Source organism: Chroicocephalus ridibundus, unplaced genomic scaffold, assembly GCF_963924245.1.
Source record: "Chroicocephalus ridibundus unplaced genomic scaffold, bChrRid1.1 SCAFFOLD_26, whole genome shotgun sequence".
Classification (NCBI taxonomy): Eukaryota; Metazoa; Chordata; class Aves; order Charadriiformes; family Laridae; genus Chroicocephalus; species Chroicocephalus ridibundus.
In genome coordinates, this window is record NW_026961775.1 from 2,875,349 (window position 1) to 2,894,468 (window position 19,120).

General features: G+C 44.4%; 1 protein-coding gene across 1 annotated transcript in view; it reads right to left on the reverse strand.

Annotated features, from left to right (window-relative positions):
- Positions 1-8,403: 8,403 nt before the first annotated feature.
- The window catches only part of LOC134509682 (zinc finger protein 462-like), a 52,739-nt gene continuing 42,022 nt past the window's right edge, over positions 8,404-19,120 (reverse strand). The window contains 7 exon segments of the mRNA XM_063322262.1: positions 8,404-8,427; positions 8,528-8,545; positions 8,735-9,013; positions 9,099-9,184; positions 9,954-10,080; positions 12,228-12,451; positions 17,187-17,323. Of these exon segments, the coding sequence (XP_063178332.1) occupies positions 8,404-8,427; positions 8,528-8,545; positions 8,735-9,013; positions 9,099-9,184; positions 9,954-10,080; positions 12,228-12,451; positions 17,187-17,323 (895 nt within the window).

Consider the following 19,120-nt stretch of genomic DNA (forward strand, 5'->3'; position numbering starts at 1 on the left):
AAGCCAATCATATAGCTGCTGCTAGCGTGTGCTCTTATTGCCTGTCTATATATACTCTGTGAAAACTTGAATAAAGGGAGAACGATCATACTCATATTGAGATTCCATCGTTACTCCGGGTCTGTCTCCCACTCCGACAGTTGCCCTTTATTAAAGTTCTAGATCCCTTCTGTCTAGATGAAAAAAAGTTATTTCATATTTCTTAGTATCAGTGATTTACTATGTGGTTAAACAACAACGAAGCAAGGTCCCCTCCTGATATGAGCAACAGAAAGAAAGTCAGTGCCACGGGCTCCATTTACATCTGGATCCAACTCCTACAGTTAATACCATATACATGGTCCGAATTTATAAATACCACTGAAAGGCCCTTGTACCATGACTAATCCAACACCTACAGAGGGTGGAAGTTTTGGAGGTGACAGCTGCTCTTCTGTACAAGAACAAATCCAGAGTACAGTAGTGTCCTGGTTTGGGGTGAAGCAGAACCAACTTTCTGTTCAGTGAGAGGCTCTTGCTTACACTTATTGCTGTGGCAACCAGGGTCAGCTGACTTGGTTGCTTACCCTGTGGAAGGGCTACACCTGTGGACAGGTCAGGTGATCCAAACTGACCAATAGGGTATTCCATCCCATCTGACATGCTCAGTATAAAATCTGAGGGATCAAAGGGATCAGGTTGGCTCCTTTCCTAGGATTCTTTTCCAAGGGCTTGTCTTCTTTGGATCTTCTCTAGTGGGCTCTTTCTTCGATGGCTCTCTTTCTTCGATGGCTCTCTTTCTTCAATGACTGATGTCTGAGGCGGACCCTGTCAGCTCATCTGCCTTTTCATCCCAGTCAGTGTGTTCCAGTTCCCATTTATCACTGAGTCCAGTCTGGAACCTTCCCGGTGCCTGCCAGTGACATCTTCCTGAGAACTTGATTTGGTTTTGTATTTATTTGTATTGTATCTATTTCATTATATCCTCTTTTTAATTTTTAATTATTTTTTCATTAGTTTAGTTTTTTCTAAACCCATAATTCTCTTTATCTCTCTTCTTCTTCTCCTTGGAGTGAGAGGTGGGGGAGAGCATCTGTCGTCTTGTCATTGGCCAACCCAGCCCTAACCATGACAAGTAGCCAATAGGAAATTTATTCTAGGACTGTGGAAACATAATAGAGCCTATTTTGCTCAAATGAATAGGGAGATTTTACACTTGTAATTCCCAGTAACAAGCACTACCCTAATAATTCTGCTGTCCCTTCTGAATGCATTATATGTTCCCACCTACTTCCCCATGAGTCCCTGATTAGTTTGGTTTCTTGGACTGTGAATTCAGACTGCCTCCCAGAAAGAGTAATCAGGCCATGCACTTACCTGGGGTCTATACACTTACCAGGGGTCTTGTATTAGAAATAGTGTGACCAGCAGAAGGAGGGAGGTGATTGTCCCCCTGTACTCAGCACTGGTGAGGCCACACCTTGAGTATTGTGTCCAGTTTTGGGCACCTCAATATGAGAGAGAGATCGAGGTGCTGGAGCGAGTGCAGAGGAGGGCAACGAAGCTGGTGAAGGGCCTGCAGAATAAATCTTATGAGGCGCGATTGAAGGAGCTGGAACTGTTTAGTTTGAGGAAGAGGAGGCTGAGGGGAGACCTCATCGCTCTCTACAACTACTTGAAAGGACATCGTAGAGAGGTTGGTGCTGGTCTCTTCTCACAGGTAATTAGCGATAGAACAAGAGGGAATGGCTTCAAGCTGCAACAGGGTAGGTTTAGGCTGGACATTAGGAAAAAATTCTTCCCAGAAAGAGTGGTCAGACATTGGAATAGGCTGCCCAGGGAGGTGGCGGAGTCACCATCCCTTAATGTGTTTAAAGAGTCATTTAGATGTAGTGTTGGGGGATATGGTGTAGGGCAGAACTTTGTAGAGTGGGGTTGATGGTTGGACTTGATGATCCCAAGTGTCTTTTCCAACCTGAATGATTCTATGATTCTATGCTAAAGTCTTGGACTTCAGAGAGCTGAGACAGGATTTCCTCCCAGATACTCAGAGACTGAAGATACACTCTAGGCAAATCCCAACTCCTAGTAACACCATGAAGACTAAAATCAACAAAAGCATCCAAGTGGTATAAAACATTACAGTTTGGTGCAGTTTGAAAGCTGTGGGTTATCAAACATTGGAACAGGCTTCCCAGGGAAGTGGTTGAATCACCATCCCTGGAGGTATTTAAAAGACGGGTAGACATGGTGCTTAGGGACATGGTTAGGGACCACCTGAAGAGCAGCATGAAGGAAATGCAGCCACTCCAGCCAGTGAGTCAGCGTCATCAGGCGCCCAGATGAAGTGCCTTTACACAAATGCACGTAGCATAGGAAACAAGCAAGAGGAGTTAGAGATGTGTGCACGCCTCCAGGGCTATGATCTTATTGGCATCACAGAGACGTGGTGGGATGGCTCTTATGATTGGAGTGTTGGAATGGAGGGATACAGACTCTTCAGGAAGGACAGGCTGGGAAGACGAAGAGGGGGTGTTCCCCTCTATGTCAATGACCAGCTGGAGTGCATGGAGCTCCACCTGGGGATGGATGAAGACCCAATGGAGAGCTTATGAGTCAAGATTAAAGGGAACGCAGGGGCAGGTGACATTACGGTAGGGGTCTGCTACAGGCCACCTGACCAGGACGATGGAGCGGATGAGGCCCTCCATAAACAGATAGGAGCAGCATCACGTTCACAGACCCTGGTCTTCATGGGAACTTCAACCACCCCGATATCTGTTGAAGGGACAACACCGCAGGGCACAAGAAATCCAGGAAGTTCTTGGAATGTGTCAATGACAACTTTCTTCTTCAAATGGTAGAGGAACCAACAAGGAGAGGAACTATGCTGGACCTTGTCCTTACCAACAAGGAGGGGCTGGTGGGGAATGTCAAGCTTAAGGGTAGCCTTGGTTGCAGTGATCATGAAATGGTAGAATTCAAGATCCTGCAGGCAGCAAGGAGGGTAAGCAGCAAGCTCGGTACCCTGGACTTCAGGAGAGCAGACTTTGGCCTCTTGAGGGACCTGCTTGGCAGGGTAACATGGGAAAAAGCACTGGAGGGGAGAGGGGCCCAAGAGAGCTGGTTAGTATTCAAGGATCACCTCCTCCAAGCTCAGGAGCGGTGCATCCCAAGAAAGAAGTCAGGCAAAAATGCCAGGAGGCCTGCATGGGTGAACAAGGAGCTCCTGGACAAGCTCAAAAGCAAAAAGGAGCCCTACAGAGGGTGGAAGCAAGGACAGGTTGACTGGGTGGAATACAGAGAAACTGTCCGGGTGGCCAGGAACCAGATTAGGCAAGCTAAAGCCCAGATAGAATTAAATCTGGCCAGGGACATCAAGGATAACAAGAAAAACTTCTAGAAGTACGTCAGGGGTAAAGGCAAGACTAGGGAAGATGTGGGCCCTCCCCAGAAGGAAACAGCAGACCTGGTCACCCACGATATGGAGAAGGCTGAGGTACTGAATGATTTTTTCGCCTCAGTCTTCACCGGCAAGGGCTCTAACCACACCGCCCAAGTTGCAGAAGGCAAAGGCAGGGACTGGGAGAATGGAGAACCACCAAATGTAGGAGAAGATCAGGTTCAAGAACATCTGAGGAACCTGAAGGTACATAAGTCCATGGGACCAGATGAAATCCATCCATGGGTCCTGAGGGAACTGGCGGATGAAGTCGCTAAGCCGCTTTCCATTATATTTCAAAAGTTGTGGCAGTCTGGTGAAGTTCCCGCTGACCGGAAAAGGGGAAACATAACCCCCATTTTCAAAAAGGGAAAAAAGGAAGACCCGGGGAACTGCAGGCCAGTCAGTCTCACCTCTGTGCCTGCCAAGATCATGGAGCGGATCCACTGGAAACTCTGCTAAGGGACATGGAAAATAAGGAGGTGATGGGTGACAGCCAACATGGCTTCACCAAAGGCAAATCGTGCCTGACGAAATTGGTGGCCTTCTACGGTGTTGCCACAGCATTGGTAGATAAGGGGAGAGCAACTGATGTCATCTACCTGGGCTTATGCAAAGCGTTTGACACTGTCCCGCATGACATCCTTGTCTCTAAATTGGAAAGGCATGGATTCGATGGATGGACCACTTGGTGGATAAGGAACTAGCTAGATGGTCGCACTCAAAGAATTGTGGTCAACGGCTCAATGTCCAAGTGGAAACCAGTGACGAGTGGCATTCCTCAGGGATCAGTACTGGGACCAGTGCTGTTTAACATCATTGTCGGGGACATGGACAGTGGGATTGAGTGCACCCTCAGCAAGGATGCTGATGACACCAAGCTGTGTGGCACAGTCGACACGCTGGAGGGAAGGGATGCCACCCAGAGGGACCTGGACAGGCTGGAGAGGTGGCCCCGTGCCAACCTCATGAAGTTCAACCAGGCCAAGTGCAAGGTCCTGCACCTGGGTCATGGCAATCCCAGGCACAAATACAGGTTGGGCGGAGAACGCATTGAGAGCAGCCCTGAGGAGAAGGACTTGGGGGTGCTGGTAGATAAGTTCAACATGAGCCGGCAATGCGCGCTTGCAGCCCAGAAAGCCAACCACATCCTGGGCTGCATCAAAAGAAGTATGGCCAGCAGGTCAAGGGAGGTGATTCTGTCCCTCTACTCCGCTCTTTTGAGACCCTGCCTGGAGTACTGTGTGCAGCTCTAGAGTCCTCAGCACAAGAAGGACATGGACCTGTTGGAACGGGTCCAGCGGAGGGCCACAAAGATGATCAGAGGGCTGGAGCACCTATGCTACGAGGACAGGCTGAGAGAGTTGGGGTTGTTCAGCCTGGAGAAGAGGAGGCTCTGGGAAGACCTTATAGCAGCCTTCCAGTACCTAAAGGGGGCCTATAGGAAAGATGGCAAGGGACTCTTTATGAGGGAGTGTAGCGATAGGACAAGGGGCAACGGTTTTAACCTGGAAGAGGGGAGATTTAGATTAGATATTAGGAAGAAATTCTTTCCTGTGTTGGTGGTGAGGCACCGGAACAGGTTGCCCAGGGAAGTTGTGGATGCCCCATCCCTGGAAGTGTTGAAGGCCAGGCTGGATGAGGCTTTGAGCAGCCTGGTCTAGTGGGAGGTGTCCCTGCCCATGGCAGGGGCGTTGGAACTGGATGGTCTTTAAGGTCCTGCAGGCTTTAATAAGATTTATCATTTTGTTAACTGTTTGGGAGAACTACTCTCCCCATTTCCTTGTATCCAAAGCATGTTTCCATTTTCTGCTGCTTGGATTTTTCAGGCCTCTGAATGAAAGTAAGCAAGGGACCAGAGAGGACAGCAAACTGGAGGAGAACACAGAAAAGACTGTTAATACACTGACAGGAGAAGAAAAAGAAAGCACTGAGAAAATGGTGGTGGACATATCTCACAACAGTGAAACCACCGTCAGTGTCATAGCTGCTGACAAACCTGTCCAAGAGACCTCAGAGGCCAAAAATGAATAAAAATTTGATGTGATTTTAATTGACTTACTTGAACAGTGGTAAATGGGAAGGGATGGGCAGGTGGGGTGGGCAGAAGGACGAAACAAAGCTGCTTTTAGGAATGAATGATCTATTTTCAAAGCACTGGTACCTATGTGAATGTGTGTCCCTTCTAACCTGAACCATTCTATGACTCTGTGTCTGTTTCTCCCTGCAAATTTAACTCTCCAGCCTAGAAGGTGGTATTCTTAAATTTTCATAATAAGTGTTAAGTATCTCCAGTATCCTGAAGACAATTTAAATGATGATCTTAATTTTATTATTTTTATCCCATGGTAGTTTATAGGGATTTATGAGGTTCAGCTGATAGTACTTTCTTTTTTTCTGTCTGGATACCATGGTTTCCAGGGTCATTTCAGCACCTGTGCTTGTCTGTAGTGCTGATGTAATCCTCACAGACAGCATGATTCTTCTTCCCTTTCTAGCTGCTGGTCTACAGAAAACATTAATGTCTGTTACAGCTGCAAGTTAGGGAAAGATAGTTCTTCAGTCAAAGAATTAGACTCATTTTTTCAGCTCTGAAGCTCTTAGGGTCACACCCCCCACTGAACAGACACTTGAACAAACTTCCACATGAGGGTGCAGAGTTAATAATGTCAAACTTTGGAACACGTGTGAAACCAACATCCCTCCCACTCCTCTCCTGATTTCTTTTAGGGCTGCTAACAAAGTTCTCATGGAGGATGTTTTTCAGTAAAAGTTGTTTCCTATCTAACTCACTCTCTTCCTCATTAAATAAAGATATCGCCAGTCACACTCAAAGTGACATGGTAATGACCCCTTCATGTTCTGTAAACTGCTTGTGAATCTAGCAATCTTAACTTTTACAGATTTGAAAATACCCAGGGAGACATGTTTTCTTTTGTGAAAAACTCTTGAATGAACTTGAAATGAGTTTTCAATTGAAAACTGAAATTTCAGAAGGAAAAAGGTAAACATAGAAACTTGGCAGCCTGCAGTCAGCATCAGGAGGTTGGATGACCCCTGGAACCTGATGATTAGGCATGACAAGGCTCACTGCAGTTATTAGTTCAAATCAAGCTCCTTTTACTGTTGAACAAGAATTGCAAACATATTGCATTTGATTGATGAAGTCATGCACTATAGAGCAGATCGTGAAAATACATGGAATATTCCAGTCAGTACCAGATATTTGCACTAAAATTATTTTAATATTAAAGGCCAAAAACCCCAAACAAACACAAAAGCACACAATCCCCCCTCACAGTCCAATTCACCAAGAACTACCTTTCTTTATCCCTACTCAGCTAACCATCTGAACAATAAACACATGAATAAGACTTACTGAACTCAGTGGGATTATTCATAGATGTTAATTTAGGCACAAAGTATACAGTTAGAATGGTGACTTGGAGGTAAGGAATGGAATTCCCCTGGCTTCAGAGTTGACGACCAAAGTGATGGCAAAAGGGTCAACTCTCACATAGAAGAGGGAAGGAATGCATTGTAAGCATGGGGCAGACAGTGGGCAGACAACAGCCCCAAAATAAGCTTGGCCACTGAACTATATCCCTCACTGGTATAATGTGGAGCAGCAAAGCTGAACATGGGTTACCAACACAGAATAATCTGACATCCCACTAAAATAGAATCACAGAATCACAGAATGGTAGGGGTTGGAAGGAACCTCTGGAGATCATCTAGTCCAACCCCCCTGCCAGAGCAGGGTCACCTTAGAGCAGGTTACACAGGAATGCATCCAGGCAGGTTCTGAATGTCTCCAGAGACGGAGACTCCACCACCTCTCTGGGCAGCCTGTTCCAGTGCTCTGGTACCCTCAAAGTAAAGAAGTTCCTCCTCATGTTGAGATGGAACTTCCTATGATTCTTGAAGAGGTCGATGTTAGCCCTCCTGAAGTCCAAGGTTGCAATCCTACTTGCTGTTTTGTGCTTACTACCCAGGATCCTGAATTCTATCTTCTCGTGATCACTACAGCCAAGGCTGCCCCCAACCTTAATGTCCTCCACCAGTCCCTCTTTGTTTGTCAGTACCAGGTCCAGTAGTACACCTCTCCTTGTTGGCTCCTCCACTACCTGAGTCAAAAACTTATTATCAGTACCCTAGAGGTCCTCCTGGACTGTGCATGCCTGGCTGTGTAGCCTTCCCAGCAGATATCGGGGTGATTGAAGTCCCCCATGAGAACCAAAGCCTGTGATTATGAAGCTACTTTCAGCGGTCTGTAGAAGGCCTCATCAGCTTCCCCATCCTGATCAGGTGGCCTGTAATAAACACCCACAACAGCGTCTCCCATATTTGCCTGCCCCTTAATCCTTACCCACAAGCTCTCAACCCTCTCTTCATCCGCCCCCAGGGAGAGCTGGATACATTCCAGATGCTCTCTCACATAAAGAGCAACTCCACCACCTCACCTCGCTGGCCTGTCTTTCCTGAAAAGGACATAGCCATCCATGACAGCATTCCAGCCATGTGAGCTGTCCCACCATGTCTCAGTAATTGCAATGAGATCATGGCCCTGCAACCGCACACAGATCTCCAGTTCTTCCTGTTTATTCCCCATGCTGCGTGCATTGGTGTATAAGCATTTCAGAGAGGGAGTTGAGCATGTAGTTTTCACCCTTGAGGGGTGGTAGGCCTTCTGGTTCTCAAAAATACTATCACGCTGCCCTACAAGTGCTGAGCTACTACGCCTTGGCACCTCTCTAGCAAGCCCAGTTACATCCCCATCCCCCTATGAATCTAGTTTAAAGCTCTCTCAGTGAGCCCTGATAACTCTTGTCCTAGAACCCTTTTCCCCCCGCAAGATAAGCTATTCCCGCCCATTACCAGCAGGCCTGGCATTTTGTAAATCAAGCTGTGGTCAAAGAACCCAAAGTCCTGACAGTAGCATCAGGCTCAGAGCCAGACATTGATCTGCTGGCTCTTCCTCATTACTCCCTCATCATTCCCTGCAACTGGGGGAAAGGAGGAGAACACAACTTGTGCTCCCGATCCCTTGACCAGTTGTCCCAAGGTCCTGAAATCTCTCTTCATTGCCCTCGGACTTCTTCTCACTACTTCGTCACTGCCTACCTGAAAGATCAAAAGGGGGTAATAATCTGAGGGCCGTACTAGGGAAGGAAGCTGCTTTTTCACATGCTTAACCTGGGCCCCAGGGAGACAGCAGACCTCCCTATGTAGTGGGTCCGGTCTGCATGTCGGGCCTTCCGCTCCCTGCAGTAGCAAGTCGCCTATGACAATGACCCATCTTTTGTTCTTTACCACAGAGGTTCTGATGCAGGGGGTGGTCCGACTAGACCTCGATGACACCTCCAAGCTGGAAGAACTATCATGCTCATTGTTGTCCAGTTCCCCTTGCAGAGCACTGTACCTGTTATGCAATGGCATCTGGGAAGGTGGGGTAGTTGCTGGGCAGATGCGACTGCAGCGCTTGTTGCGCTGGGCAGGAACTTCTTGCCATTGTCCCCTGTCCTCCAAGTCACCACATTCAGTCGGACAGAGTGAGGACAGGGAGTTCTCTGTGGCAGGGGCTCTGTCTGCCTGCTGGGTTTTTATCATGGGAGGCAGGGTGCGACTCCATGCATCTCTCTCTCTCTTGTTCTCTGATGGCCCTCAACCTACTTACCTCCTCCCTGAGCTCCATCACGAAGCAGAGGAGCTCCTCTATCTGGGCACACCTCCCACTGGCATGCCCACCACTGCCATCTGACACTGGCATAAGAGCAGGGCACACCCTGCAGCCCAATGTCTGGGCGGCAGCATGTTCCCACGAGAGCTCCATCTGGGAAGCTGCATCAGAACTGGTGGGTGCAGAGCTCACGGATGCCATAGTCTTCTTCCGAGTGGATACCATTGTTTCCTGGCAGAGTCGGCAGCCTTTCAGTGCTCTCCCATGCAAACTGCTGCACCCTGACTGTTGTGCTGCACCCGGTTTGCCCGGTCTGTTCGCCCACCCAGGGAGCCCGCCCTTGCCGTGGTGCTCCCAGGTGACACCCTGGGTGACACCCACTCGCTGCTTGCTTGCTCAGTGCGCAGCAACCTGGTTGCTGCACTCCTGAAGGGCTTCTTTCATGAGGTGGGTAGTGGTCTTGGCGAGTACGCCTTCTTTAGATCAGCTGCCCGGTGGTGCTGGCTCCACCCATGCTGCCTCAGCAGCCCGCTTATGGGGGCTTACTCCACTTATGTATTTTTCTAAGCCCTCATAGATGTTATCTGCACAGTCACAGATGTTATCAGTATTCTCTCACAACATATTTATTTTTGGAGCATGATTTGGTTTTCTTAAACGGAAATCTTGTCATAAGCATTAGAAACACAAAATTCCTCCAGGAAGTGTCTTGACAAAAGCTCCATTTTGCCTGTACTGACAAGCTTCCACAACTTAAGGAATCTGTTGTTGAGTCAACAGTTGATCTTGCTTGATGGGACTGGCAGGGTCCATTACAGTATCCAGCATAAAAGAAAAAGCAACTATACTGACCTCTCTCTTCAGTCTTGTGGCTTAACTCTTTTTCTTCCTCATCGCTGCTGGAGCTCTCTGTTTTTCCCTTCATTTGTTCCAGCTGATCCAAGTTAACCCGTCCAACCAGCTCAAAATTACGACTCACCTTAAAAGAAATGGTTTTGTCAACAATAAACACCATCATCAGCTATTGAAAAAAACAACCCACCAACAAAGCTATAGGCTGAAATGGGAAATTTATCAAGTACCTAGTCAAATAAATACTCGTTTCCCTTCAAACACAATTATATTCACTATTAATGATTCTTCTTTCCTTTTTTATACTAAATTTCTCCATTTTGCTTCTCAAAATGATCCTATTATTTGAGAAGCTTCCCTCATTTTGAGATATTGAAAGTAAAAAATCCAAGAAATGCTAAGCACTCTGTTGTATCTCCCCTTTCATGGGCATGTAAAACTGATAGGATAGAGCATCGCTATTGCACACCATCACTGCAGAAAAACCCTTTGTGACTGCTTTATTCAGCTTCATGTGTGAAAAGATGGGACCTGAGTGACCACTTTGACAGACAGAGCCCAAGTCATTGACTGTTCTTATGGAGATTTGGGAGTGGGGGGACATGGAATGGGGGAATAGTTGCCCTGGTGTGGGTTCTCTGTTGTTTCCCCCGATACCTTCCTCCCTGCAGCCCCCCCCCCATACAAAAACCTTGCCACGTCCACCCAATACAAGCATATAACTTAAGACAGTACATATTGTAAGAAGAGATCAGGAGCTGCCCTGTGCCAGACAGAGCTAATTCTAGCAAGCTCCAAAATGGACCCACAGCTGGCTAAAGTTGAGCCAGTCAGTGAAGCCAGTGGTGCCTCTATGATAAGATATTTAAGAAAGGGTAAAGCACTGCACGGCAGTGTCAGGAGCGAGGAAAAAAAAGTGTGAGAAACAACCCTGCAGACACCAAGGCCATAGAAGAAGGAGGGGTAGGAGGTGCTCCAGGCACCAGAGCAGAGATTCCCCTGCAGCCCATAGAGAGGACCACACCGGAGCAGGTGGATATTCCCTGAAGGAACTGTGGCCCATGGAGAGCCCATGCAGAAGCAGGTTCTCCAAACAGGAACTGCAACCTGTGGAGAGGACCCGTGCTGGAGCAGTTTGTGAAGGACTGTGTGCCCTGTGGGAGGGACCCTATGCTGGAGCTGAGGAAAAACGTGAGGAGGAAGGAGTGGCAGAGAGGAACTGCTATGAAATGACTGCAAGCCCTATTCCCCATATGCCCTGCACCACTCGGGGTGGCCTGATGCACTCAGAAGGGTGGGGAATAGTGCTTGTTGGATCTCCTAGGACCCTTGCTGTGGTCACTGGGAGATGTGCAACATCTCAGATACCAGTTAAACTGTAGAAAGATTCTCAAGTAGCAAAAAGAAGCAATAAAGGGAGACAAGCATACCAAGCCAATATAAGTTCACAGTGTTCATTTTTAAAATGCAGTCAGTTTTGATAGTACCTTTGACACTCATTTTGTCAATTTGGGGGTGTGTGTGAAATGCTGTTCAGTCAACAAAGCGTGAACAAGTTTTTAGTGAGAATCAGGCAGCTCAGCTCCTGATAGTTGGATGCAATGAGTTCCCTCCCCACAAACTCACAAAAAATATACTCTGTAAACATGCCTCAGTTCTAGAATTTTGCTACTCTCACAGCAACACAGCTGAGAACTACAGAAATCCAAAGCAGACGGAAGTCTGTGGAAAGCTTTCTAGTGACTTCTCCATGTATGGATCAGGTCTACACTCAGAAGGTTCCACGCAAACACCAAAGCAGCCTTAACTTAAGCAGTAAGTATAACAAACTTCTGTCTTTCCCCTGTTAAATGTAAACTGGAATGTACTGACTTGTGTTAAAATATGCATGGCATGTCACTTTGCCCAAGTTGCTGGAGCAATCTTACACTTTGGAAGACCCTGTGTCTTAAGAGTGTCTGAATCACACAGCTTTAACATTGTTTCATAAGTTAAAAAAAAAACCCACAACATATACAAATGCTTTTTTCAGATAATCATATTCTACATTCAATAGTCACTGAATTCTGGTCAATCTCAACAGCTTTAGAAACCCACAATCTTGAATTTCTGAAAAAATATAGACCTTGAGAAAAATTGAAGTCCAGCACAGAAGCCTCCTCCAAATTTTGGAAAAAAAATGTGGGTCGGCTATTTAGAATGGACATGCAAATAAACTAGATATAGCATTTGCAAGAAGTAGATTGTTACAAATTAAATCCCTTTGGATGTTACCTTGTGCTCATCTCGAAGATGAGCGTCCAGCTCTTCTGTGTGTTTGGTCTCATAGTAGCAGAGTTGACATTTGTAAGGTTTAAGTTCATTGTGCTTCTCTATGTGTTGCTGCAAACTCTCATCACTGGAGCAGGTAAAGGTACACTTATCACAGCGGAAAACAATTCCCTGCAAGTATTTTGACAGTTTGGAACGGCAAACTTCAATGGGAACAATACGCTCTTCTGTGGGGAGAGGGGAATGTTTATTAAGTTTTAAGAAATAAAAACCATCAGGCAATGTGTCAACAGCTTGTAACATACCACCCACACAAGAAACAGGATCTGCTATTTGTGTATGCAATCCATCTACCAAGCTAAATCTGGACCAATAAAGAAATAAAAGAAAATTCCCTTTCCATACAGACAGAGTTAATCCTACATGATTACAAATGCAGGTGTCCTTGCAAATGTAACCACTCATTAGGTGAACAGGATGGGAAGAAGAAATTTGGGGCAGAGTGTTGGGGCAGATTTGTGAGAGAGAGTAGCAGAGCCTAAGAATATAAAAGCAGACATAAATCAGTCAGACCAAGCTCCATTCTGGTTCAATACATGACAGAAGCCAGTAAAAGGTGCTAGAACTGTAATAAACAGGGAGCATGTAGGGTGATTCCCAATACATCACCCTACCAGCTTCTGATGATCAGAGCTGGTGTTCTCACCATGACATTTAATGCTACTCACTGTGGGAGTGAGAGGTTGTGTGCAGCAGTATCTTCTCCTGAAGGTGGTTGTGCAGAGATCAGCCGGAGGCAGAAACTTTAATACACCCTCAGCTTTTTAATAGTTAAGATTCAAAATCCACACATACTTAATTTCACGCTTTCCACAATTCTGATTATGCATGTATTGAAAATGCTCTCACTGAGTTATTAAACCCTCTATTTCCTTCCTCTCAAGCAAAACACACACTTTTAATAGGGTAGCACAATTAATTTCAGTCTTTCTATAGAGCCAGAATCCTGATGTGTGCAACATTCATTCACTGTGGTTCTCTGAGCTGTGCACGCAGGGGAAATCCCAAATTTGACCTTTCAGCAGGGGGTCACCAGATCTTCAATACAGCTTTTGTTACTCAACTGTCCTTTTGAAGTAGAACACTGAAATGTAATACTATTATTCCTTGTGGACTGCAGATTAAAGGAAGAGTTTTATCCTCCTCATGCAGATTGTCATTAATGATATCTTTAAACAAACAAACAAAATTAATCCCAGGTCTGATTCCTAGAGGGTAAACATGAAGGGTAGGGGACTTGAGTGCATTGACACATCTCTTATAATTTCTATAGGGAGGCAAGAACTACAGAATTTATCCATTTGTCTTTGGCCAATGCATAACCCTCACTGCTCATGAGCCTAATTTTTCACAGCCCATCTAAATATTCCACCCTCCTCAGTTTGTTCTCCTCCCCGTCCTCCCCTTATTTTGAACATGGAAGTTTTCCTACCTCAAAACTTTCTCTGTGCACTTTAACATGTGGAAGTTCCCCCCAAAGCTGTATCTGAGCGAGACCCTGAAAACTTGTTGCAAAATAAGTTGCTGCAAAAAAATATTGTGTCCATTCAGGGTCAAGTTGGAAAAGAGACAGGGGTGCACATGCTCTAAGAGATAACAGGAGTTAAAGCTGTGATTTTGAATGCATAACAAGAATATTTTAAAAGGTATTTACAGCTCTGAGCAATTGAATTCACTGAAATAAGGTAACTTGTTTTTAAAAGTAAAAAAAGTTCCAGCAAAAAGTTTTTTAAAAATAAACACTATTTAAAGCATTTGAAAATTAGATTTTTCTCTAGCACAGGACACATTTTAAAAAACACTAAAGCAGGGGATGGTATGGTAAGCATATGGTAAGGTATGGATGGTAAGCAGGGCACTTTGGAGCAATGCACCATCCTAATTCATATCAGTAAACCCCATTATCTCACTAACAATCACCCCCCCTACACCTGCCAAATCACTGTCAACACAACGTAGACTGACTTCCCAGACTTATCACCATGGTCCTGCTTGGCAATCACTGGATCTGGTTCTGACCTGTGGTTTAACTTCCTGGCTTGACCTTGGATCTGTATCATTGCTGCAAATTTGCCTGATAATCTGGACTCTTGGTAGAACCTGGACATTATCTCTGGGTCTGCCCTGCTTACCTTGCTCAGGTACTGTGGGGCTGGGCCCTGGCCAGCAAGGCTCCACCCCTACTGTCCATGTTATCCTCCTCTTCTCCCTGGACCTTGGGGAACAGCTGGGCCTTGCTGCTCCATGACAGTAATGACTTAAAATTTAAATGTGCATGTATTCATGTCAGTGAGCTTTATCCAAACAACTTAAAAATTGCAAAATGATTTGGATTTAAAACATCATATTTAGCAAGGTGATGCTCTAATAATCTCTGACCACTTTAATAGCTGTCTCTCATCACACACCCACCCCATACTCTATATTTGGCTACTCATTTATACACTTGTATCTGAGCAACTGGCAAAATTGCAACAAATGGTGAATCCTATCCAGAAATTGTGAACTTAGCTTTGGCTTCTGTACACAAACTACATTAAAGTTCAGCAGTGCCCACAAAGGCTACTATGTATGCACCATAAAAAGATGACATGCTGTGGAACAGTTTAGCAAAAGGACTAAGGGGACCTCTGCCCCCCCCCATCATCTCTGAATAAATTTAATCACTGCTTTAGACTGAAACATTTGGGCTATTTGTAATACAGATCTGAGATTAAATAGAAAAGCAATTAATGCACTAAATATTTATAGTATGCAAAGTCAAAGCAGGCATATGTTTTGCTCACAACATGGAAAATAAAAAGGTTAACACTCTAAAGCCCTTATATATGAAAGTTTACTATTCCAGAGAAACAGATGAAAATTCAATGAAATGGAAGGACAAAACAATTATTTATATAAAGAAAAAAAAAGTAAAATAATTACTAAAAAACAAATGCCTTGAGGATTATAAACAAGGAGCCCTACTATTGATCTTGGTGGGTTGCGTTCAGTGCTGGAAAAATATCAAGGCATTTCACGATGGGAAAATTTGCTGGAAAGGATAATAAAAACTAATTGCACTGCCTGGACTAAATGAAAGGCCAACAGCTCTGCTGGGCATGGAGCAGGAGTTCAGTCTCCATCATGGAACTTTGAAGAGCTCACGAGATTTGCCTGTTATGAAAGCCAAGAGGAATTCAAGAGCCAAATCTCTTCTCATTGCCTGTAAAGTAGCTACTGACTTCGTAATTTCCATATTCACTCCCTACTTCAGCCCACAAAGAATATATTGTGCTTGACCAACTGGACTGCCTTCTATGATGAAATAACTTGCTCAGTGGATGAGAGGAGAACTGTGGACATCGTCTACCTTGATTTTTAGCATGGTCTTTGACATGGTCTCCAACAACACCCTTGTTGACAAGCTGGCAAGATTTGGACTGGAAAGATGGACCACAGGATGAGTAGAAAACTGGCTAAACTGAGACATTGACTACCACCTTTTGAGGTAAGAAAAGTCACACTGGCAGCTAGTCGCGAGTGGAGTTCCTCAGAGGTTGATTCTGGATCTGGTACTATTCAATATCTTTATAAATGATCTGTATGACAGTACTGAATACACCCTCACCAAGCTTGCAGATGACACCAAACTGGGGGGAAGAGATGTGTGGTGACAGGACAAGAGGCAATGGGCACAAGTTGCTTCAGGGGCAATTCCATCTGGATATAAGAAAATCCTTCACCATGAAAACAATTAAACATTGGAATAGGTTATCCAGAGAAGTGGTGGAACCTCCCTTGCTGGAAATATTCAAGACTTGGCTTGACGGGGCCCTGGATAACCTAATCTAAGGTCCTGCTTCCAACAGATGGTTGGACCAGATGATCTCCAGAAGTCCTTTCTATGATTCTATGTATCAAAGTTAAATCATTCCGAGGAACTGATTGAGCAGAGTAGGTGACACATGATAAAAGTCTCTCAGTGGCAAACTGGCAACATCCTACTGGCCATAACACTTAATAATGTTGTAGCTCGGTAAGAATCAACTTCTGTAGCTATTCACCAAGAGGCAAATAGTCTTAATTTCAACTGCATGCTGCCAAATCAGGGACTTGGGATGCCACCATTTTGAAAGCTGTAATGTAAGTTAAAGCTCTATAACTGTTTTCTCACTTTGCTGGAGGGTAGGAGCGAAGAAAATACAGAAAATGGATGAAAACCTTCAATCTTCTGACTTTATAACAATGTACTGCTTCCTCTACCTGGAGAACAAATGTGCTTAGATCACAGCTTGATACTGTCCTTGTTTTATCAGTCCAAATGGCTACAAGTAAGGAAGGCTATCTGAGACTGTGCAACATCCCTCAGTCCTGTCTGCACAGCAGCACCTTCTTTCTGTGCACATTAAACCCCATCAAAATCCTCTGCTTTACCTGGCACAATTAGGCACAATAGGTTTTAATCTGGATATATACACCAGAAAGAAAAAATTTAAGAAAGGACCTTAATTCCTTTAGTTGGGGTGCTGCATGCCTGAGAAAAATCCTTGCCCTTCCCTCAGGGGCCTATAAAACTCTTTAATGAGTGTTTATGATAGCAAGCACTTTAGAAACACGTTGGAGACAACCTTGTCCTAGGTCCGAGTTGTAAATTAGTCTAACTCTTGCTAAAAAGGTACTTGATGACTGTTGACCTCTCTAGAAGAAAAGCTTAAAAAGAATTTTAAGTCTGTCCCACTTCTACATTGGTAAATTTTATATTTCACAGAAAAGAAGTAATATGTACTTAGTCCTGATCTATTCAACATATCTGAGCTCACATACAGAGAAAAAACTTAATGGATCAATCTGAAAGAGTAGTGTTCTGTTCAGCATTCTCTTTGTCAGATATCAGATATCTATATACAGGGACATCTTTACCTCTGTGCAGAACTATATGATCAATCATGTTACATTTGTATTTGGTGTGATATAGGCAAAGAGGACAATGAAGGTCTTTGGGTCCTTCCTCAGGAACTGCCGAATGTCCAGCTTCCACGTGCATAGTAAAAGCAGATCTGTGAAATGGGAGGGAGACATGGAAGCAGTCAGAAGAGGTGTGTATGGAACACTGAAGTGTCACAGCTCTATTACAGAAGCGTTGTATAAAATGGTACAGATATCATTCAGCCTTCTCTTCGCAAAGCCACATGGCATTTCAGCAGGATTGCTCAAATGGATATCACATGAGCATAGGTATTTGCAGGCTCATATCCCTATGTAAATGAATACACATTCTGCACAAGATATTCTTTTGCAGTGATTGCTCTATAGTCACATTGCTATAGTTAAGATAGCAGAAGTATTTCCAACTTTTGTGCTCGTTATTTGCTTGTCTTTGGCAGAGAGACATTTTAGCAAGTTGAGTAAAATCCTTTCAACTGTCCTAGACTTTGAAGGGTGAAAAAAACTTATTTCTGATGTAAAAAAAATAAAAATCCTCAACAACTCTTTTTGTAGGACTAGCCCCACAACAGCTGAAATGTTCAGTCAAGATATGAAATAGTCTTGCATCTAACAGTAAATTTGACACCAAGTTGATAAGTTTGAAAGCCTCAATTATGAGGACCTGAAAATGCAAGACTCCACAAATGAACAGTACTTTTGCACAACAAATCTCATACCATTAGCTGCAAACTTAAAAAATACAAGAGACATACATGCAGAGGAAATTAACTATGCATCTATCAAGCCACAAGGTCAAGTAATAAAATGAGAGGTGTTTGTAAACTTAGGGGAATTAGGCATTTTTTTTCCTGGGGTAGTGCTAAAACTTGCAAGACCAAAGCTGCTGGCTGCATTAAATTACAGAACTTAAAGGCCCTTTGAAAGTTCTCCAAGTCTGTTAGCTTGAATGCAAAACAACTTATAAACACAACTGGCTTTGAGCCTGATCCAATGGTCATTGAAGCCAATAGGTAAGTTTTTATCATCTTCAGTGGATGCTTTTGTGTGTTTATTTCTCTGTGGTGACTGGAAATGTTTTTTTTTAAAGAGAGCTCACGTGTGTACATTGTACATTTAAGGAGGAAAGACTTAATCCCAGAAAGTTTGAGACACCACAATAAAGAACACAACTCTCTTTATGTAACTATGAAAATATGTAATTACAGCTTGATTTAAGGCAATTTTGTTTAATCCTGGTAGGAGAAAAGGGCAATAGGAAAATGTGAAAAGATACATTAGACCTGTCAAGAGTTGGAAATGCTTAAAACAAATAATAATCTGGAGCAGCAATAGTAATAGTAATCTGGAATTAAACAGCAAGTTATGCCACATAACTGGCAAGGAGCTGAAGCAACAAAGCCTGATCTCTTATGGATGTATAACTTGAAGCTGCTCTTCTATGTGGTCTTTCATGTCTAATGTCCAGCATACAGCTAGACATGTATACAATACAATGGTGGAGTTCCCCAGGCCTCAATTTTAGAGCCAGTTCTCCTCAGTGTTTTTATAAATGACCTGGACACGGGAGTTGAGTGCACACTAAGTTAGTTTACCAGCAATACTAAATTAGGAGGAGCTGTTGATTCCCTTGAGGGTAGCGAGACCTCACAAAGAGATCTTGATAGATTAGAGTGCTGGGCAATCACCAACCATATGAAATTTAACAAGGACAAATGCCAGATTCTGCACCTGGGACAGTGTAATCCTGCATGTATGTATAGATTGGGAGATAAGAGGCTGGAGTGCAGCCCTGCAGAAAGGGATCTGGGGGTTTTGGTTGATAGTAAGCTCAATATGAGTCAACAAAGTGCCCTGGCAGCCACAAGGGACAACTGTATCCTGGGGTGCATTAAGCACAATACAGCTAA